Consider the following 24,316-nt stretch of genomic DNA (forward strand, 5'->3'; position numbering starts at 1 on the left):
TGATAAAAGTAATAGAGTCAACAACTAACACTGAAAATTGATGGATAAACTTGCATAAATCACGTATATATAGTAAATTATAAGCTACATAATGAAGTGAGTTGAGAACCATCACGTCTCATTACTTATCCACATAACAAGTCTTGTTTAGCACTTTTCAAACTAAAATACAGTTCAAATACTGAGGTGTGAATCAATAAAACAGCCAGCCCTAATCCACATTGAAAAGAGGACCAAATCAAAGAGTTGTAGGTGTCTATGTTAACAAGCTGACGATGGCTGGTTGCGAAAACATGTCTTTTAAGCCCACGACAACCTATAGAGAAGAGGTATTATGGGGGAAGAGATGCAACAAGCACTGTTTTCTTTACTGTCCTATTACAGATAGCTGAAGATGCTCCGGTAGACTCATATGTCTTCAATCAGGTGTTGAGGGAGTGAATTAATCAGGTGGATTTGGGACATAATTACTTAGACAAAGATAATGACAAGGAAGCGATTATCAATCAAAAAATGGAGTAGACTATTGGAGTTGATATTATTAAGTCTAAAATGCAATATGAAATGTCATATATGAGGGTAAAAAGAACTAAATTCAAGAAGTAAGGAGTAAGGCGAAAACTAGTTTAAAATGAAGTAAACCACCACCTTCAAAAACAAATTTCCTTCCTAACACATAGCAGTCCACAAACAATGACAAAATGCATAATCAATGTCTCATACCACTAAGAAAAGGGTAGTAGTAGACACATATATTAATGGAATGAAACTGAGTATTTTGAACATGAGCAAAGCAGTAAACAAAATTAACAAAGTATGCCACTGTTTTGCAGAAATTTTAGACATGAATAAGAGAGGGATTTTTAGCATTTTTTCACAACTTCAACTAAAGAGAGAGAAAAAGTAGGGATAAACAGTAGCTGAACCACAGAAAAAAATTCTAATTCTAAGGCAGCTACAACACAAACTCATTCAATCACGATGAACAAAGAAATCAAGTGATAATTATGTTCAGCTAACTTAATCAAAATGATAACTATATACGAGATAAATCCAGAAGCTCCACGCCACAACACATTAATACTAATACTAAAGAGATTGTAATTATACTAGAGTCAAAATACTACAATATTAAACCAAAAAGACATGAAGAAATCTTAGCTGAAATAGAAAACTAGAAAGGGAAAAAAGTTGTCAAACAATGGAGTTTACTGGACAAAGATGCAACATTTCAGCTTTTAAGAGTTATGAAACTGATATCGAATCAAACAAAATGAGACTAAAAAGTACTAACATGAGCAAAGTTGGAGCTAAACAGCTGAGGAAGCTTCCAATTTTCCCCAAATTTTCTACTGCTCAAGCAAAGGTTTCAGCAAAAAAGATCAGTTATAACTGAAGAAGAATAAAAGAGACGGAAAGGAACAGAGAAAATGGTGAAAGGGTCTTTGATGAGTTTGTTGTTTTTCAAATCCAAGATGAAAGCGTGGATTTGAAGGGAATACATGCGTTAGATCTGCAAGTATATATAAGAGAAGAAAATAAATGAGACTAATAATTTTGAATTGATTAAAATAAAGAGAAACAGAAACGATTAAAGGTAGACAACTTTTTTGCGAAGCATAATAATAATTAGGTGTGAATTGCAGTTGTATATTACCACATTTACTCTGGAGCAGCTTTGCATTGTAATTCTGTTAATTCAAGATGTTCTTCTATTCCTGGCATGATGCCTGATTAGCTTGAGCAAAGTGAGGTAATTGTATGTAGTTAAGGTTTACCGAGAAAATAGTTAATCAACTTATCAAGATCAAGAATTATAGGAAGCATGATTAGTTAACTACGTTATGGCAAAATGATGTATCTTTAACAAATTCAACCAATCGACTCCTCAAAACTAAATCAGATGAAAAGATGAACCTGAAATTGAGTTCAATGACATTTCTTTTTAGCTCCTGACTGTTTGTTTGACGTTGTAGTAATTGTGCCTCTCTTTTTTCTACAGAAACCAGTCTATCCATTTCACATCGTCTAAGTTTCATCTCAGCAGACCTTTTTGTTATGAGGGAGTCATCATTCTTTTCTTTAGAACTCATTAGCCCTGCACGTTCAATGTGTATATCTATTTTAAATTGGTAAAGAACAACAACTGCCACTGCACAAGGTATTCATTTTTATAGTGAAACCAACTAATTGTCCACGGATGTGTATCGCATTCGCCATAAGAGATAGTATTTGATAATAATAAGGATGGTGATTTCATCTAATTCAATGTTAACGGGTGTGTATCGCATTCGCCAAAAGAGATAGTATTTGATAGGAATAGGGCTAATGATATTCATGAAATTTAATTTTGGTATTGTAGTTGCTGGTGTGTTCTTATGGAGGGAAAAATGGGCTGAGTGAAGTGTGAATTCGACTTTCTTCACTCTATCAGCTCCATCCAATACACATAACTACTACATAGAAAAACCTTAACTCCTACTCAAAAAACAACCAAAACTTTGTTAAGTTTGCTGACAGCAAGAACAAAAACAAAATTTACACAATTATGTGTATGCCAACAAAATAAAATTGAACAATCAAGTGTAGGCCAACAAAATAAACTTCACACAGAGCCCACATATCAAACGACAGGGGAAAAAATGAAGCACAACAACTTCACAGTCAGCGGGATGTAATCCACAGAAGTCGAACAAAGGACGAATCAGTAAGTGTAGTCAGAGTTTATAAAGTTAAAAAAGTAGAAATCACAGTAGAAGTAAAGCAGCCAGATTTTTTACATTAACTATGCATTCTCTATTCCTCTCGGCTTAGGAACTAATAACCAGGCGGAGATTCGAGCTGCAATACATGGGGTGGACTGGTGCATACAACATGGGTATAGGAAAATTCAGCTGGAAGTTGATTCTCAACTGCTTATACATTGGCTAAATCACAGCAACCACCTTCCATGGGCACTCCAGCAGTGTATTCAGGACCTTCAAAGGCTCACAAATCAGCTGGAAATCTTCAAGTGCAATCACATATATAAAGAGGCAAACTGTACAACTGACTTCCTATCTAAATGGAGTCATAACTCCGACATTCTATAGCAATTTTACACCTACCAACAGCTGACCAGGTTGGCCAAAGAAAGTTATGTTTTAGAAAAATTGGGCTTGACTACTTTCAGGAGGAAAAAGTTGAAAAGAATCAAACATCCTCCCTGATCCTTGCAACTAGGACCAATTGTACCTCTATATATAGTTCTACACAATGGTCTTAACTTGAAAATTTCTTCGTCAATTTTGCACGTACAAGTCCACAATTCTCTAACACTTGTAATCAGTTTCCAGAAGAATGCTTGGCCATTCAAAGCTATCCAAAGCTAACTTAATCACTGCACCCTAAAATCTAAATAAAATGGAAAGCACGACTAGATAAACAATTTCAGAAACTAATAAAGTTGAAGCAACAAAAACATAATACTTATAAGATTTATACTAATTTAGTGATTAATAAACTAGCATTACGTTTGGCCTTTAAAGAATATATGGGAGTTAAGACCCCATCAAAACACCTCATATTTCTTTCAACTATATGCTCCAAAAAATGCAAACAGGTATTTATCAACTTCCCACAAACACCCAGATATGTATGATTTCCTTGCTGATTTATACTTATTTAGTGATTAATCAACTGATGTGGGTAATACAACTACGAGTCAGACTCTCAAAAATCAACAAAAATCGTATTTGCAGACACAAGAATATCAAAACCCTAAAGCTAAAATTTAGACTGTCAAAGATAGAATTTTTTATCTGATAAACCATATTCCACCAAAATCCTTTCAATGTGAGGAAGCTTTAAGACACCATCTTCTCAAGTGAAGCATTTTAGTGAGGCGTATTCATCTGTGAGGCATAACCTTCTACTCTTCAACAAGAAATCGTGAAATCGTGTTCTTCAGTGAGTAGATCTTCAGCTCTTCAATGTGAAATCATGAAATCTATGAGAATGTTTGACGAAAATCGTGTTCTTCAGACTTAGCTTGGACAGAAAATCGTGTTCTTCAAATTGACTGAAAGTTTTTCTGATTTGGGGAAAAAAAAGACTTACCTGATAAACCTTCAGTGATTTTTGCTTGTTCTTCAGCGATTCAACGATTTTTGCTTGTTCTGTGAGAAAGTTTGACCGAGAGAAGAGCTCTTCAGCTCGATCAGTTCTTTAGTTCTAATTTGGGGGAAAAGAAAATTTTAATATTTTATGAAATATTTTTTTTGCTCAATAAAAATGGGAGGGAGAGTTAAAAATGTTGGAGGGAATATAATATTTTAGTGAAAATTTTAAGGCCACATTTGTAATGTGTTGTTTTTACAATTATAAAAATAGGTCACTTTAAAAGTGTGGCCATATATGTAAATAGTTGTTGCCAATTATATCATACTTTAACAACGCTTATAAAGTGTAGCTTATACCCTTAAAGAGTACACTTTACAAGTGTTGCCAATATTATCACAGCTAAAAGTTAAAAACTTGGGCTACGCTTTAAAAGCGTCCCCAAAAGTATTTTAGGCAATACTTTAAAAGCGTTGTCTAGAATTAGTGTGGCCCTAGGCCTAAAATGTTGTAGTGAATGATAAGCCTGCTTGTTTTGGCTTAAGATAGTTTGCATTGATTACGTCACTGAATTGCTCAGCATACTCCCGTGATGCAAAAATGACAAAAGTACTTCAGGAAGGTGAGAAATTTTGCTATAAAGTGACCAAGAATAAGAATATCACTGCCACAAAGTTGATGAGTTTGATTAAGGGTACCAGATTGAGTAAGGAACAAAAGTTTAAGTGCTCTTTAGTTTGGTTCGTCCACTTGATGTTGCTTGTCCATGATCGATCTAAGATTGTGGATTCAAACCACATTAATTAAGATAGTCGATGATTCAGATTTTTTCAAGAGTTATCTGTGGGGGAAAGAGTGTATTGATCTAATAGTGATGTATTTGAAGAACAAAATTAATTTGAAGAAGCAGAGTGAAGAGTACAATGAAAAAGGGAATGCATCGTATGCTCTGTATGGCTTTCCCGGGCATTTCTAGTACTTATTATCAATTATGTACTTGATTTATGATAAACTCTTATATATTTATATAATATTTCATAGTCTTTGTTTATTTATTTGTTATTTTATTAATTTTAGGTTTGGATATATGAGGCTTTTACTCATCTTGGTAAGTATGCCAAGAAGTCCTTGGATTCTCCTTAACTCATTCTAGATGGCACATGACAAAGAGCGATAATATTATCGAAGGTGATCTATTTAATTACAAAGGTATAAATTTATTTGTTATTATCTAGCAATATTTGTAAATTAGTGAATGTGTTGTACTATTTTATATTTTTTTTATAGATTCTGCACCCATATCTCACACATACTGTCCGTGAGACAAAACAAACTTACATGGCAACATTAGTGTATTTCTAAGTCTTACTTGTATTAGTTATATGTTTGATTAGTTATGCATATGTTATTTATTATACATTTTTTGATTTTGGGCATTAAAAATAACATGCATGAGAAAAAATCACAGTTTTAGTGGGGAAAAAAATAAAAAAAATAAATGTTTTGAGAAAAATTACATTCTAATGCATACATTAAAAGCATTGCATTACCATAATAAAATTTCCATATATTAATTATACACACCTTAATACACAACGAGTGGACTCAGTAATAAAAATTAATTGACAGTGTACAAAATGTATGTCTTCTATATAAGATCATGAGTAAATTCAATAATAATTGACATTACATTGACCAAAATATTGGGGTCCAAAATAAACAACACCTTCACATCCAGTAGCTTAGTTACAAAAGCATAATTAGTCAAATCTATCTAAGATTTGTTGTTGTTCATACATGTGGTTCTCTTGTGTCCAGATCTCTTACAAATTGAACATTTGTTCCTCCTCTTGCTTTTGAAATTCTCTCCGACACCCTTGACACATTTTTTTCTTCTTTCCAAGCTTGGTATCGACAAGGGGTGGAAAAATATTCACGCTTAGCAACTCTTCTGGCACACACCATTCCGATTCGATAGGGACAACATTGATAGATTCAGAGTATGCAAGAAGGTATGTTTCAGCTTTATATAAAGGCGAAAAATATTCATAGATGCTCATACCATACTCATCGCCATGCTTCGATGTCAAAGCAACCATTGCGTGAGTGTACGGTATCTTGACCAAGTCATATTTCCTACAAGAACATGACTTTTCCAGTAGGTTAACAGCGGAAGTAGAACCTGCACCGAACACGGTGAAGTGATTTCCATCCCCAGTTATGTTCTCTACGTACAAGGAGTCGCCCTCGATCATTTTTTTTCTTGCGATCCTTTCGGCAGCCGGCACCATTTTATTACCCTTTGATTTAAGGACATATGAATGCATCTCACTAAACAATTCTCCAAATCTTTTAGCAATCGAATTAAATATGAATGCCACAGAGCATTCTCTCTCTTGTCTATCAACATAACGTTGAGTGACTCGACAATATTTATGGTCATCACATCATATTGTTGCCTGGGAAATGTGCTCTGCTCCACTTTTCAAAACCAATATCATGCTCAAGGACAAAGGCTGTCTCGAGGGATTTGTCCTTGAATTTCAAAAAATGATCGTTGAACTCCTCCAAAGAATATGCATTTGCTGCGTTGTAGTATAGATAGAGGAAATCTCCACATTAGTGATTTATCCGAAGATTTTCACCGAGGTGCCTCATGCAATATCTGTGATGAGCATGATTGTAAACCTTTGCAATATTGTTGGCAATGCTCTTGTGTCTATCGGAAATAAAGTATAAATATGATTCATCGACCACAATATCCTTCAACTTTTCAAAGAAGAACGTCCAAGATGTATCGTTCTCTTTGTACACGACACAAAAGGCAATTGGATAAATATGATTCTCCATATCTTGTGCAACAACACTCAATAATACTCTCTCGTATTTACCATGTAAATGAGTGCCGTCGACCGCAATTACCTTTTTTATGTGGGAAAATCCCCTAATGCAAGCACCAAAAGCTAAGAAGTAATACATAAATCTATGAGTATCCCCGCTTACCATGATACAATAGCTAAAACCAATATTAAAAGTGTCGAATATATATGAAAAGGCCAATAAGCATGAATATCCGTGCTCCATTGTCCCTCGAACCATTTCCTTGGCAGTCATACCTACCTTCTAACATTTCCACTTGCTTGGAGTACAATGAAAAATATTAAAAATAGTCCTCTAAATCTCTTTAACATTTGCACCCTTTCCATCGCGATAAGATTCACACTAAGTGACGCAATGACTTTGACCGAGATTTTTCTATGGCTGTTGATGGCATGTTCAATACCGCAACTGTGATCGCTAATATACTTGTAGATACGAAATCTTTCCGATCATTCATATTTCTTTGCCCGCAGCATCCACGCACAAATACGAGACACATATTTCACCTTTAAGTATTTACTACAACTCTTCACTGTAGCAAAATTAAATGATTTTCTCGTCACTGCTTCGACTAATAACAATTATAGCTCACTCTTGGTACTGAATGTTTGATACGTGTAAAAATTAGTTCCATTAGAGAAAGAACGGCTGGGTTGATCTCGATTCCGACTCTCCCTAATCTTCTTTAAAATGTTCGAAATCTTTCGCATCTACTGGCTGATCCTCAACATCCAATGAATGATCATGCCCATTCATTGAATCATCACCTAAGTTGTCATTTGATTGATCACAAAACCTCTCATTTGGTTAATCACCCAAGTTCTCATTTTCAACCGAGTCGTTGTCGTTAAAAGAATTCGTTGGTTCAATCAGAGACCTCACAATGACATTTATCCTCAATATAGGCCTAGAGCCATCAGCTGCAATATCTATCATGTACAAGCTCACATGCTTATCATTCTTTATGAATGTGGGATGTATTTTTCCCCTCCTATTCATTTGATAGCTTATCACCAAGTTGTCTGGCTCGCAGGCTAGCTCACCGGCCTCAATTACGCTTGCAATCATATCATCATATGAACCATTGTGATGCAACGCAATAGACATTATAGTCTTACTAAAAGATTTTCAATACCAGCTTTTGGGAGTCTCCTCCCATACTCTCATATAGTCACCACCAGCAACAACAAATTCAGCTACTGTCATATATAGACTACACTGATAGATACTAGGTTACAATATTAGTAACTAACGGTCGATGACTGGTACAAAATCCGTACAAAACGCGAATGAATAAGAATGGGTTCAGATCAAGCTCGAAATGGAGAAGATGTATCTATAGTTCTTCTAAACAACTAAAGTTTATCTAAAAACGAGTTATGAAGTGATTATGGAAGATTTATGCAAGCTTCAAGAATGGCGGGAATTTTTTTCTTTGAAGCTATTTGAAAGAAAATGGTGTAAAAATGGAAGCAATGACTAGAATGATGATGATTTCACATGTGAAGGCTAAAATATCGTCGAAAAAGACATTGGAATCAGCTAAATCAGCTGCAAAAAACGGGAGCATTTTGGTTTCTTCTTGGAGAGCTTTTCTCTAGTCAATTTTTTCAATAAATGGAAAAATAAAAAAAAATTCCACATTTGTGTTTGATGAGTGGGGACCAAAGCATAGTATCAAAAATTTGAGAGTAGGGTGTTGTATGTTTTGGAAGAATATTGAGTGATGTCATATATGGTGTCTAAAGTACTAATCTTTTAAGACATTTGTCTAAATGTTTAATTAAGTTTGGAGAGTAGCTATTTTGCCAACTCTCGCTAGTAAGTTGAGAAAGATTTTACCCACAAATATGAAAAAAAGAAAGGACAAACTTTTAAACAGAGAAGATCAAAATTTCCTAGACCAACAATGAACATGAAGTTTGAGTAAAATTTTGAGAAAAAACATAAAGTCACCACTAAAGTTGTCTCGAATTTTCAAAAAGACACTTTAACTATGCAGGTGCCCTATTACCCCACAAAAGTATTAAATACCATTGTAAAGAGACCATTTTGACCCATATTCTCACCAATCCAAGAAATCTAATAGAAGAGTGATGCACAACCCCTTTTAATGAATTAATTTAAATATTAATAAAGTGCAAATCCAAAACTGAAATATTGGCACATGTTTGCCTGTAAAGGACGCTCTCGCTGCTTACAATTTATGAGTTTTATTCAAAACATTTTCAATTGATGATTTCAATTTCTTGGGAGCTGATTTACCTTTGGATGTTGAAGCAAACTTTCACTTTTTGGAATCGTCCATTTTTGCCGCCATTGTTGTGAAGACTCGAGCTTCTTTAAGTTCCACAGATTAGGATTTTGCTCGAATTTTGTGGCGCTTTTTCATAATGAAATAATGCTCCAGACTCACCTATCTCATGAAACTTAATTTTAATAAATATTAGAAGCTGTTAAAAATGAGAAAAGACATAAGATTTTTTTGCTTTGATCACTAAATTTGCATTGAAAGTAAGTCTTCATATTTGCATGGCATCACACACAATATCGAATTATTCTCGTCGTTACAAATATGATTTAAGATTTGTGTTTGACATTATAAGAATGTTTTTCCTCAAAGTCTAATCACAAAAGATAACTTGATTTCTCAATATTTAAAGAAATTTAGAAGAAATTAAACCTTGACTACTGCAAATTAACAAGAAGTTAGAAAGTTCTAATCTTTTTGGGTTGATTTCATTCAAGGAAGAAGATGATTTTTTCTTGAGTTTAAACCTTCAACCATGGAATCTTTTTGAAAGAATTGGGGAAGATGGAGTATTTAAAGAAGAAGTAATTAAATAATAGAGAAGGAAATGACACGTGACACTTTTTAATTCATTTTTGGAAAAAAATTCGCATCCACGCGCGTCATCTGCGTGAATGCAAACATAGGGAGAAAATAGGTCAAAATGGTCTCTTTACAATAATATTTATTACTTTTATGGGGTAATAGAATGTCCGCATAGGTAATGTGTTTGTTTGAGACAACTTCAGGTGTCACTTTATGTCTTTTCTCTAAAAATTTCTACAAATGTACAATTGAAGAAGCGGAAAAATTGATTTAGGCATACTATCAAATATCCTTGGTATAGTAGAGAGTCAAGGTAAATACTATGCAACTCAAATTTAGAAACCAAGAAGGAGAAAAGAAGAATTCAATCCGAGCAATGATGAAAGCTACAAATCAAAGCACACTCAGAACTTTGAACACAAGATTGAATGAAAAATCAACACAAGCACAGTAGTTGGTTAAAAGTTCCCGAAGATTTACATGCAAATATTATACATTCAAATTGAAATTTATTGCATTCATTTTTGTCAAATTCAAAATTCGTCCTTCATATTTTCTAGAATCTAACCAATTTATTGCATCTATGTATTTTTTATTTCTATGTTACTCCAGATCAGTGGAACAAAGAAAGAAGAAATAGAAATAACTCACCAAAAAGAAGAAAATTGAACCACAATAAGAACGCAAAAACTATGAAAGCAACAAAGAAAAAGAAGAATTTGTGGAGAAGACGTGTGGCCTCTTTTTGCCCTTCCATGTACTTTAATAGCCAATCAGATAGTGCCATATATTGATACTGAATGGAAAATCAATTTGCAAGGAAAAAAACCAAAAAAAAATTTAAATATTTCAGTATTGGGATACAAGATCTTCAAGAAATGAATTTATTTGTTTTTTTCTGCAGGTTCTGAGAGATACAATATGTCATCATAAATAACTTGTTAGTCGAATTAGGAGTCCAACTTTTGTTAATAATCATTTTTATTTTTTCATGTCAATAACCTGGAACGTAAAGCTTCTAATTAATTCTACATTCTAATTATTCCTAGTTGATTAGAATAGTGAAACGGTTGCAACTAATTATCAAGAGAACTAGTGATGAACCGAATATATTATCAAAATAAAACCATAGCTTTCTCCCTATTGTTTTCACTCGCACGAGGATCGACATAGAAAATTTAATAATGAATGCATTGATTTAGGGTTTCGACTTGGTAAGATATACGGGATAAAATAATGCATGCATTAGCTTCGTGTATTATTAGTACTTTACTTATTTCATAAACCTTTTTGATTCATGTATACTTAATGCTATTTGGTATATGTCAAACTATGGTGTTAGCAATGTAAGGACATGCATTAGCATGGTAAAGACACAATTTGACTCAAAACCTTTTCCATATCCAATTCACCGTATTTATGGAGGGCATTTTGTAAACAATATGTGGAATAATTTTTAATTCATCAAACGAAACATTGCATAAGAAATAATTTTAGCATAACTAATACCACATTGTACTGCTCTAATATTACTAATACACCTTATTCAACACTATTCTTATTTACGAAACAACCCCTTAATGATTACTTTATCACTGAATTGCATAAGAGAACATGCTTTACTAGATTTTTGCAAAAGCTTGAGTAGATATTAAGGTTGATCATACATTTTAGCCATAAATTGTAGCTTAATAAATTAAAGTAACTTCACGTGGGGAGGGGATTAACTTGGCGTACTTGACCATTTGCTTTTGTTGTTTTAAAAATTGGTGATGGAATGTTTCAAAGCAGTTTCCTTCCACAACTTGCCTCATAAGAGTCACTAAAGATGAGACTTTGGGAGAAGTAAAGCTATAAATTAAGAATTATTTTTCAATGGGGAAATGAATGTAAAGACAAGTAAGATGCCAACATCTTAAGCAACCATGACCTTAGACCAAATTCCATCAATTCTCTGCATTGGTTTTATACACTCTGGAAAGAGACTTAGATGAGTGAGACATTGAATTTCGTCTTTGTATTACATTTGTAATATGGTGAGTTCATGAAGAAGCCTCCCCCACCACAAACTTTTTTTCTTTTGGAAGAGAATATAATAATATAATAAATTAAAAGAGCGGGAGTCTTAGTAACTGAGTTGGTTGACTACTTGAACTCACACTTTATTGATGAGTGTTCGGTTCCCCACATTGTAATCCTGATACCCCTTCCCATTCTCCTACCCCCAATTTTAAAAAATAAAATAAATAAATAAATTAAAAGAGAGTGAAGGGAATGAAGTTCCCTATAAGTTTGTTTACATTATTATTAAAGGGTTCCTTCGCCTTCCTCTTAATGCATATTGAACTCCACACGCCAAGGAACACCTAAATTATACAAAAGACAAAATTAGCTGGCAGGACTACTGACCAGCTAACAATTCAACTACATTTTCGTATTTATTTACTTTTAATTCTAAAACTCAATTAATTAACACACCTTATGATCATTGTTACTGTTACTAATCAGTTTTTTTCCCTTTCAAATCTTCAACATATAATTTAGATTAGATGAGAAAGCACCTTGAAATGTCAAAACAAGCTTGATTAATAGATTCCTATATATGTACCTATACCATTGTATATACAATTTTCTTCAATGATTATATATCTTAAAATTGCAAATATTATTCTAAACCAAGAAAAAGTAATGAACATCATTTAATAACAAGATCAACTAATTTTTGACGTACATTTATATGAAAGGAAAATTGTAAGGATTTTGAGTTGCGAAAACTTCTAGATAAATATCCTCCATCTGAATCGAATTATTTCTGATCAAAGAATCTCTCTCTAGTAGCTCTGGAACAACTAGACATTCTTACTTTAACTTTGTGTGACTATCATGGGGTTAACTCCCATACTAGAAAAAAAGAGCATGAATTAAACGAAAAATATTTATAGTTATATGAATGTTGAAGAGGAAACCAAGTCTCACAGTCTAGTGGTATTAATACACAATAGGTAGGGGTTTGTCCTTCACTTTTCCTAGTGTAATAAAAATGTTATCAGAGATACTAGAGGATGTTATGACTTAATTATATGTGCTAATGAATGGTGCATGGTAGGAAAACTCACTGTCAGTAGAATTAATATAACCATTAAGAAAGAAATTAAGAAACAAACACAAAAATGACATAAAAGATGAATTAATTTAATCATTCACTTTCTTTATAGTATGTAGTGATTAAAAAGGAAAATAATTGTAACAGAACATGGGTATGATAACAATTTATTGCTTATTGTACTTAATTTTGCATTATGAATAATAAACAAATTTAGCCACCAAAATAGGATATATTATTCTCACTGGTAAATTGAGTGGTGGTTGTAGAGGGTTGAGTGTACATGTTTGCATCATGAGTAGAAGATATGGTTGAAGGTAGAATTGTTAATGGTGGCAGTGGAGTGGCGATGGATACAGCTCCAGAAGAAAGCAATGATGTGATATGAGAAGACGGAATGAGTAGTGCAGTAGTAGTAGTGTTGTACTTTATTATCTCCGCTCTAATAACATTCAGCTCCGCTTGTAATGCTTGAACTTGCTGTTGTAGAGAAGAAATCGCTCCCATGCACCCGTACACGGGATCTCTTAACCTTACATTTGCTTCATAAACTAAGCTATTAGCTGTATCTGCTCTTTGGCTCTCAGGTACTTCCTGAATATAATTATTAAATAAACATAAGATCTCTTTTTTTTTTAACGGTTTAAACTTATTGATAACATCATGAATTGGTGGTACTATACTATACTATACTTACCATTAGCATCTTGGAAACATTACTAGCACCAAAAACCTTGTGAACAGAAGCAAACTTTTGAGGTTCATGAGGGGAAAAATATGGAGAAAATGGACATTCTTGAGCACAACGACGTCTCAAAAGCTTACAGGCAGCACAAGGCGTTACAGTATTTAAGGTTGTGTTTCCTGGAGGCACCAACATATATCTTCTTCCCATCTGCGAGTACTCATCTGCTTCCCTCTTTATTTTTTTACCTATCTCCTCATATTGCTCCCTGACATCAATATTGTAAACAAGTTAAACACTAGAAGTATTTCGTTAACAATGCTTTAGTACTAAAAACATACATCTACGCGATTCTTGTAGAAGAAATTAAATTAAATGGACTTTTTTTTTTTGTTGTGTTAAAAAAGCATAACGTGGTTGATGAATACCTTTCTCTTGACATTCAGGCATACTATCTGTATACGGAGCTAAAGCTAAAGTAGATTTAAGCAGAGAGGAAAATGGGAAAGAAGAGAGGAAGGAAGCGTTTGGATTGGAGGAAGAAGAATGAAGAAATATTAGTGTGAGATTTGGGGGTAGGGAGGGGTACAAAAGAGTGCTTAAAAGGCAAGAAATACAATAAAAAGTTGGTCCAGAGTATACTACTACTTTTTAATATATACAAACTGACTAATAATAATACCCCAGTAATAATATAATTAATCAAGTGGCCAAGAATTCCTTTTTGTTCATAACTAGTTGTGGCCCTCTCTGGCTGATGTACGAGGATTCACTTCATATATAGGATTTACTCAATCATCACACTAAACTCCCTCAATGACATATGAAGGCAATATGTCCTTTTTAACTTAACTTATATCCTTCAATTTCGGTTGCACATAAATAATTACTGAAGTTTGTATAAAATTAAATAAATAGACACATGTTGTTATCTCCTGTATTCAGATTAGCAAACCAGAAATAATAAAAGATGAAAAGAAAAACACAAAGAACTAACCGAGTCCACAGAATTCACTGTGTGTCCTTAAGAAATTTAATCCCCTCAAGTACCCGAGGTTGCAGATTAATTCCTCCCAAGATAAAACGGATTAACCATTAAAGAAGTAGCGGTACCTCAAACTTTGATAATTTCAACAAACTCAAAATGACAGCAACGAATCACATACATAGACACGATCGATCGATTTTGTTTTGTAAGAAATGTATGCAAAAGAAGGGAAGAATTCGATGCAGAAAAATGAGAGAAAACCTCTCTATTTATAGCCAACAAAGGGTAAAGGTCATAACCCTTTGGAAAGAAGACAACCTTTCAGAAAGAAAGTAGCTTTTCAGAAAGGTCACAACACTTTGGAATAGGCATAACCTTTCAAACGTTCACAACCCTTTAGAAAGGACACAACCTTTCATAAAGGTCACAACCCTTCGGCATAGTTACAACTCTTCAGGAGAGTCACAACCCTTCATTTCCTGTTCACACCCTTAAAACCCAACACATGTGTCCTATAATACAGATAAGATGTCACATATGATACAAAACTGTCATGTAGGACACCACATAAGACGAAATTAATGTCTATTTATTCAATTTTATACAAGTTTAAGTGTTACTTGTGTATACCTAAAGTTGAAAAGCATAAATACCAGTTGAAGCCAAATTTAAGGGCACGTTTATATATTAGAAAGATAGGACAAATTAAGATCGAGTAGGGTGTTTATTAGTAAATATATTATAATTATTATTTCATTAATACTAAAAAAATTACATTTTTATATAGTTTTTTTTTAAAAAAAAAATCGAATATCTGAATTTTAAGTTTAAGAAGAAATTAATTTATTCCTCTTTAATTTCGAAAATTATACAAACTGACGAACAAAAAGTGTCATAGAATTTACCTTCAAATTTTTTGATAAAGATATAAATTAAATAGTTATGCTTTAAGTTATAAACCATAGGTGAATACAAATATCATGCCATAATTGCTTAGTGCATGATCACTAGGGCAGTTAATTTTTATCAAGCTCGTTGATAGTATAATAAGACTTATTTCGTTTTATTTTTAAATTTCTTAATGAAAAGAAATAGTTTCAATGATTAATATTTATATCTATATATATAGTCATATAGAGATGTTACTCAAGCACATACATATTGTGATTGAGGGAATATATAAATGTGCTTGTTAAGTTGAAGGGAAGTTAGTTTCTTGTCAATATCAAGACATCACTTCATTAAAATGTTCATATTCAGGAGCAAATGGAACTTGTTAATTTAATATATATAATTGTTATGTCCATTAAGAAATAGCATGTCAGCATCAACATTTTATTATTGATGCTTGTGATCATGAAAATACGCTACTTTCGTTTTACCAAACGCCAATAAATCACCAGTTTAAGTTATTAGTTACGTAATTTATATCTCTCTTTTTTTTCTTTTGCAAAAGAGGTTTTGATACTTTCCGAAAAATAAAAGAGAGTTGCTCGGATGGTAAGCATCCGTTACTTGCAATCTTAAAGTGAACCAGGTCTTCTTATGCCTAGAAAAGAGATATACTTGTGACATATTCCACTATAGCGCAACAACTTCAAATAATTTAGGTACAGGTCTGGATTTGACGAAGATTAATGTTCCTAGCTCTTGTCTGCAGCCTTTCATAAATTGGGGTTCCTGCAATCTTGAGTAGGGTGTGTATAAGTCGGTTCGGTTTGATTTTGTTATTATTGATTTGGTTTATCAGTCTTCGAATTTAAAATAGCCAAATCAATAAAATATTTTTTTGCGGTTTTTGATTTTCGATTTAACCAATAAGAAACTGCTTATAAAATAAATATATGACTTCTCCAACAATTTGACGCGATAATACAATAATATAACTTTACAGAACGCTCATAAAATAGAAATAGTAATAACTAAAATGATAAAAACTATACAAGTGCAACACAAAAAGAAATTAATAGGAATAGGATTCTTACTTTAAGTTTTGACGTTTTATATAATGTGAAGTTGTAAACTCAACTGCCGTGTGAAGTATATATTGAAGACTAAAGGCCAAAGACAGTAACTAGTAAGGTACTGAGATTGATAGTTAATATTTATGTTGAGGTAAAGTAGTAAATTACTACAGTCTTAATGGGTTATCAGTTTACCTAGTAAGCCAATATTAAAAAAATAAAATTGAACCGATAAGTTGATAATTTTTTCTAATAAAACTTTAAAAATTTGTTAACCCAGTAACTCAATAGCAATAAATCAATAACATATAATCATTTGATTTAGACATGGAGTCAATGTATAATCCCCATCAAAATGGCCCAATATATCTTGTCAGGTAAGATACTAACAAGAGCTAATGTGGTATCACTATGATAATGTCCATAAAGGACTAAGGAGTCAGTCCTAGTTTAATAGGTGATCTGTATAAACCTATTGTCACACCCTAAATTCGGATGTGATGGCACGTGTCCATTTCCCACCGGACACGTCAGCCTAACCCAACCACAACGATAGAGAAGTAGAAATACGAGAATAAAAGATAATAAATAAGCGGAAGACTTTAATTAAGACTCAACACTACCCAGAATTTGGTTGTCACATGTACAAACCTCTAAATACAGAATTCGAATAAAAATATACAAGTCTCAGAGTATAGTTCTCGAATAGAACAAAACTGAAAGTAAAGATAACTCAAGGGCACGTCTGGAATGAACCGCTACCTCTCGAGTATGTCCCGAAGCTCAATCTGCTAAAGAAAATACTAAGCCGAATCTGAGAGAGAGCTGTCAACCTACACAATTGTGTAGAAGCAAGGGTGAGTACCGAAAACCACAGGTACTCGCAAGTAACTCTAAACTAAGCAAAACTAGCAGCTACAAACAACTCCTTTCAATCCCAACCGAACCACCGAAACTTCAATCTAGCAGCAAACCAACCAACCTATACTAAACAGATCATATTCAACAGCCAGAACCAACAGTATATCCTCATCAACCTCAGATCAACAAATAAGAGCAAGTAGATCAAATTCCACATAAGAAGGGTAAACCGATACAATCCACACATCACAGACAAAGATAAGGCAAATGCGATGCAAAATGCAATAATGATGTCATGTAGTCGTGATGCATGTCTGTCCTACGATACACATCTGTTGACGTAATCAGTCCGCGCTGAATACTCAAATCAGAACCCATGGGGGCCACACATGGACCATGTATCACCGCCGGAACCAGATCCCATCGGCATCCAAATCGCTAGCCGGAGCTAGTCCATCTCATATATCTCTAGCCGGAGCTAGTCTCAACTGTGTCTCATATCCATCCATCCTCATATCAGTGTCTCAGAACTCATGCAACAGATAGTTCACACATGGGATGAATAATGAATATGCACATGTCATCAATCACAATCATATCACGATCACATCATAGTATTACACATCATCTGTCTCAATCACAACCATATCACGACCACATCATAGTATTACACATCACCTGTCTCAATCACAACCATATCACGACCACATCATAGTATTACACATCACCTGTCTCAATCACAACCATATCACGACCACATCATAGTATTACACATCATCTGTCTCAACATCAATGTCTGTATCAATCATAGCCTACTCATGCTCTTCTATCCCCTCAATATCAGTTATCACATGACTTATTCAACAAATTCAAGTCACATATAACACATTTAGCTCGTTTTATTCCCCATCTTTCATTTACAACAATTTCAATCAACAAATAAAACCCATCCTCAATCCCCATTACTCCCCAACACAATTAGGAAAGTAGTCATGCGTAGTCTAAGAGTTTTACAAAGTTTGGAAGCCACTTGCCTTAAAACGAACTCCAAAAGTTACTTGACTTGAGCCTTTCCTTTCCGAGTATAATCCGGATCACGATAATCTATTCAAACAATTATTCACAATCACAATTCGAGTCCAATGACACCAAAATCAAGAAATTTAGGGAAAAAGGGCAAAACGGTCCAAAAGTCTCATACCGGAAAACGATACCCAAATCTGGAAATTTTTGATGTAAAATGATCCTTAAAGTATTTGGAAGCTAATGGTGAAAACCAATTTGAAAACGGAGTTGAAATCAATTCACAAACTCAATTTGAAGGAAAATCCACGTTCTTGAAGAAGCCTAAAATATTCGGATCCGAAACTCCGACTCGAAAATGAAATATCTCTTGAAAAACATCTTACCCATGCATAGATAAGTTCAAATATGAAATTTCATCAAAAACGAAGTTAAGATCGACCTTGAAATTCTCAATTTATCAAACTTTAACTTTATCGGGAAAGTCCAAATTGTACGCGGTTAATATGATGAAAATAATCGATGAATCAATAATTTTATGTTAAAATCAGTTTACCCATAACATAAGGATCGTAAATATACCTTTTTCATCAAAAAGGGAGTCCAAATCGATAAAACCTCAATTTTTCCCAAGAGATTTATGGATTGGAGAAAAAAACCAGATAAAGAAATTATGAGAAAATGTCAAATTGAAGATTGAATACTAACCCTCATATTAATTCAAGAAGAAACCCATAAGAAACACTCCATTCTGATCTCTAGAACTCCCGATATGCTCAAAATACCAAATGAACACAGTCTGAGATTTTTATAACAGTACATGGTTGTTATGCACCAGAAAAACAGTAGTTAATCTTTCACTAAAAGGCCGTAATTTCCTCATACGATAGTGAAATGACCCGATTCTTTTTTTGTAAATGTCTTAAATAATGATACGGACCTGCTCATTCAATCGGAGCTCAATTTCATGCTCGTTTGCCCAGTCAAATATCATTTCTACTCGGTAAACAATTATTTCTTATTTGCGATAAAAGTCCAATCTTGGGTTAGCGAAAATGTACCAAAATTTGTAGATAAGTCCTATAATTCATGTTCAAAATTTCAGAACCTTCGGAATAATTTTTCGACCTTTAAAACTAATATTGAACCCTTTAGTTGCCACAATTTGCTGAAATAGTGTCAAAGCATCCAAGAAGCTTAAAAGCTTACCCAAAACTCATTTGGCACTTCCCGAACACAAACCAAATATGCTACTAGCTTAAAAATGACATTTCGAACTCAATCAAATCGTCGGAATTTGAATTCGATGTCTCCTTGGCCCGGTATCCGATAAGGCGTCAAGAAACTAACTTTAGGCTCAAAAACTCGAAACGAACTCGGGGCCTCTAAAATTCAACCAAGACTCATTCTAGACTTAGAATCACCCCCTGAATCCAACGGTGCCCTTGGAATTCCATTTCGAGTACCGGAACCTCGTTTGTTGACCAAAGTCAACTCTTGATCAAAATTTCACAATTTTTGCAACTTAGGACCTCAAATCTTCGTTTTAACTCCAAATTTGACTCCATAAATTCTCATAGACCCGTTTCGACATTCTAAAAACTGCTGGAATCGACAGAAATCCGATTCGAGTCTCGAAACTCCAAATGACTTGAAATAACACTTTTAACCAAACTTTAACTCTTAAAAACTCAACTTTTCATCAATTTTCCTTCAAACCAACTTCGAAAATACAACAATTAGGACTCGGGGCAACTATCGGGAGGGGTAACACGGTCATTTTATGAAAATTTCCAAAAATGACCTTTAGGGTCATTACACCTATGATGATACGTAGTTCTGAGACTTAGAAATTGCTACTTGTAACACCCCAAAAATTTCTAACTAAGACCCGAATCATTCTTTAATTTCCTGTAAAAATGAATCTGGTGATCCATAAGTTACTCACATGTGTAAAGGTCATTTCTTTGGTGTTCAAATGGATTTGGATATGACTTAAGGTCACAAGAACCCCCTAGCACAAAGTTGAGTTGAAATCTTCATTTCCGATTAAGTTTTGACATAAGATTCTACTCAGGTCAACTTCAAACAATCATATCTCCCAGAACATAATGAATTATGTGGCCTATGACCTACCAAATTAAAGGTCTTTGAATCCTCTTTCCAATGACACCAAGTTTGCCTCATTTCATGGTTGGAGTAAAAAGTTAAGACCATTTTACCAAGGCAAAATCCTAAGGAAATTTCTTAGTGTGGGAATGATTTTTGATATCAATTAAGGTCACTAAAAAAACTCCTAGCACAAAGTTGAGTTGAAAGTTTCCTTACCAATGAAGTTTTGATGTAAGATTTTACTTGGGTTAACTTTAAACAACCATATCTCTTAAAATATAAAGATTTACGTGACCCATAAACTATCAAATTAAAGGTATTTGAATTTTCTTTTCAACGCCACCAATTTTGCAACAATTCGAGTTTTGAGTAAAAAGTTATGACAATTTTAGTAATCTGATACAATGTAGTGACGAATTAGCCGAAGGGAAAACATTAAAAAAGGTTGTTATTTGTCTTTTTACCTCTAAGAAAACCCTAAATGAATTTCTTGACTAATTAAAGACCCAAAATAATCAGATTTTTCATCTCTTAATCCATCATTCTCTTCTCTCTCAAACCCTAAGGAAAAATCAAAATAGAAGACTCAATTCAAGATTCTTTCAATCTTTTTCAAGATTTTTCTTCAAGGTAAGTCTTTCTCTAAGAATTTCATTCTTTCCAACTCAAATTCCTCCATACAATTATAAACCACTAATGAAAATCATATTTTTTGGCCATAGATATTTCAAGATACTAATTCAAGAATCTCAAGAAAGGTTTTATTGATTGTTCTCCTTCAAACTAAGGTTTCAAGGCTTTTAATCAAGTTCTTTTTCAAGATTCTTCAAGAATCTTGTTTTGTATGTAAGGCTATCATAGTGTTGGACTAGTTCGTCCTCATGTCATGCATTTACTTTCAAATTAATGAAAGAGTAATCTAGGATTCTTTCCCTAGATTTGATTATTTTTGAGATAAGTTGATTTGAGTTCTTGAGTTCATGTTTCTTTTTGAAATTCTATTCCTGATTATTTTTTAATTGCTATATGTTATGCATTAAAATTCTTGAGTTGATTCGGTCATGTCTATATTTCAGCATGAACCATATAAATTGAGTATTTTTTAGAGGAGAAATATCGTTGAGTTATGAGTTTCAAGTTCATGAGTCCTTCAATTTTGAGTACTGAGTTTCCTTATTGCTATTAAGATCCTTGAGTTGAGTCGTTCATGTGCATAATTCCATATGAACCCTATGATTTGAGTTATAAATTTGAAAAGCTTTTTAAAGCCAACACTTGAGTTCTTAAACTGAGTTTTGAGAAAGTAAATATGAGTTTTGAGAAAAGAGTTTCGAAAACATATTAGTATGACAATTGAGTATGCCATCAATATATGAGCAGTATGATATCTAGATATACCATTAATGTTTATGCAGTATGACTTCTCGAGTCATCAATGATCATATTAAAATATGATTTTGATATGTTTTTGAGAAAGAGTTTTCAAGTATGAATTAAGTAAGAGTATAAGGGGACTATGTATTCCAGATGTATCAATTGTTGACACCAAATTTTGGTTTGATATTTCTAAAGTTAATATCTTTTAAGTATTTTATTTTTTAAATAGTTCAAAATACATGTTTTGACATTTTAATGCAATTTGTTGATAATTATCCTTATTCTCAAAGTATTAGATTTTTTATCGGTTAATTCTATTTATATTATTTTGTCACAGCCGATTGAATATGTTCAAATATTTGTTCACTTTTTTATAAAATCATTATTTCTGTTAAATTGCATTTTGAACATGTCATTGGTTACGTTCGTTACATTTTTTTTTCTTTCATATTCATTTTATCTGTTAGATTTATTAATATTTATTTTGATAATTTGCACAGTACAGAAATTCATTCTGATATAGATAAGATTTCATACACAGATATTTTATTAACCGATTATTTTGGCCCACAGTTTTAAGATAGTGGTATTGTACTATTGGTGGTTTTCAATTCCCTATTTAAAGAATAGTTTGTTCATTAAGTTAAGGGGTGGTGGATAAGAATTTAGGGAGAGAAAGCCCAAAATAGTCCCTCATCTTTGTGTTAAGACTCAAAGTCATCCTTGAGTTTTTACATGGAGCATTAATAGTCTCTCATGTTTGCAATATTGATGAACATTTGGTCCTCCTTCAAAATTTTGCCTAATATTTTTTAACATTGATTTTATTCATAATTTATGTATGAAATATTTAATCGTCATTTTATATATTTAGTAGAAATAATAACTCTATGTGAGAGATTGCGAGAAGAAAAATACCTTAGTTTGTTTAGTAGAAATCATATTGCAGATAAAGTCGAGAGGTTCATCATGATGATTTCACGTGCAATAGTACAAATTTTCCTTTTCTTGCAATGTTATACGTTAAAATGTTCTTAGTTTAGCTGCAATTATATTTACACTAAACAGAACAATGTATTCTTTTTCTCACCTTCTCTTACATAGAGTTATTATTGCTACTAAATATATAATAAGACGATGGGACATTCCTTACATAAACCTATGAACAAAATTAATGTAAAAAAATAGGCAAAAGTTTAGGGGAGGACCAAAAGTGCGCCAATATTGCAAACATGATAGACTATTAGTGCTCCATGTGAAAACTCAATGATGATTTTGAATCTTAACTCAAAGATGAGCAACTATTTTGGGTCTTGTCTCAAATTTAGAGAAAATTTTCAGATTTTTTATCCTTTTACTGTTCATTATTTTCCTATGACAAGTTCACTAGAGTTCCATCAAAATCTGGTGAGTCCACCACCAAAAACCCCTTTTGTTTTCCCCTTTTTCCAGTGGAAACTACCATTTTTTCGACGAACAGCCATGAGTTTTGGCAATAAGCAGCCCCATTTTCCATCTCAAACAACCAGACCCGCAGCCTATCCTTTCTCATTGTTTTTCTCCCTTTTACAGTAGCAAACAACAACGCCATTCTTCCTCTTTCATCTTCCAAAGCAGCCGATCCAAACATGGTATCAGAGCTATGGATAATAAGGAACACGGTAAGAAACATACAAGTAGAAAATTAAGAAAAATAAGAAGAAAATTAAACAAATTATATCTGGAATATAAACAACTTAATATCACAAAAACTGATAACGAAAAATTAAATCAATGAATAGCAAAAATAACGAATATAGACAAAAATTTAACGAAATAATCATAGCAAAAAGACAAGAATTAGAACATAGGCAAAATAGACTTAATAGTAATATATTTGCAGGAATTTGTCACAAATCTATAATAGCACAAAGAAAGAATATTTTATATCTAGAAATACAAATAAATAACTTAGAATATAAACTACATTATAATTTATAAATGAATAAAGAAGAATACGCAATAGATGAAAATAACATATGAAAATTATGACGGATTAAGAATAAAGTTAATATTTTCTAATCTAGGAAGAAGATATAAGAAAATAGGTGACAATATAAGTTTAATGTTAGAAAGAGAAACGGTAAAACTAGAAGATAGTTTAACTGTTATGATAAGAATAACAAAAGAAAATGAAGAAATAGATAGAAAAATAGAAATTGAAAAATTAAAACAACAAGCAAAAAAGGAAGTACAACAATTAGAAGAAGTAAAAAATATTAAAATAATAGAGCTAGAAAAAGAGCTAGCAATATTAAAAGAAATGTATGAAATTAAACAAAAAGAAAAAGAACAAAAAATAAAATTAGCAAATGAGATAATTAAATTTAAAGAAAAATTGCAACTAGAA

At 32.9% G+C, this 24,316-nt stretch overlaps 3 protein-coding genes across 3 annotated transcripts in view; all 3 read right to left on the bottom strand.

The window, feature by feature from the left end:
- The window catches only part of LOC125872570 (CBL-interacting protein kinase 18-like), a 504,282-nt gene that overhangs the window by 199,945 nt on the left and 280,021 nt on the right, over positions 1 to 24,316 (bottom strand). The window lies entirely within an intron of this gene.
- LOC125873671 (uncharacterized) lies at positions 5,922 to 6,389 on the bottom strand. The gene has a single exon (XM_049554552.1). It carries the CDS (start codon positions 6,387 to 6,389, stop codon positions 5,922 to 5,924), a length of 468 nt encoding a protein of 155 aa, XP_049410509.1.
- Positions 13,005 to 14,239, bottom strand: LOC125872581 (LOB domain-containing protein 15). Its single transcript, XM_049553330.1, has 3 exons — positions 14,031 to 14,239; positions 13,615 to 13,870; positions 13,005 to 13,511 (listed from the first exon to the last, which is right to left on the bottom strand). The coding sequence occupies exons 1-3, from the start codon at positions 14,042 to 14,044 to the stop codon at positions 13,131 to 13,133; spliced, it is 651 nt and encodes a 216-aa protein (XP_049409287.1). The 5' UTR covers positions 14,045 to 14,239; the 3' UTR covers positions 13,005 to 13,130.

Source organism: Solanum stenotomum, chromosome 8 (assembly GCF_019186545.1).
Source record: "Solanum stenotomum isolate F172 chromosome 8, ASM1918654v1, whole genome shotgun sequence".
Lineage (NCBI taxonomy): Eukaryota > Viridiplantae > Streptophyta > Magnoliopsida > Solanales > Solanaceae > Solanum > Solanum stenotomum.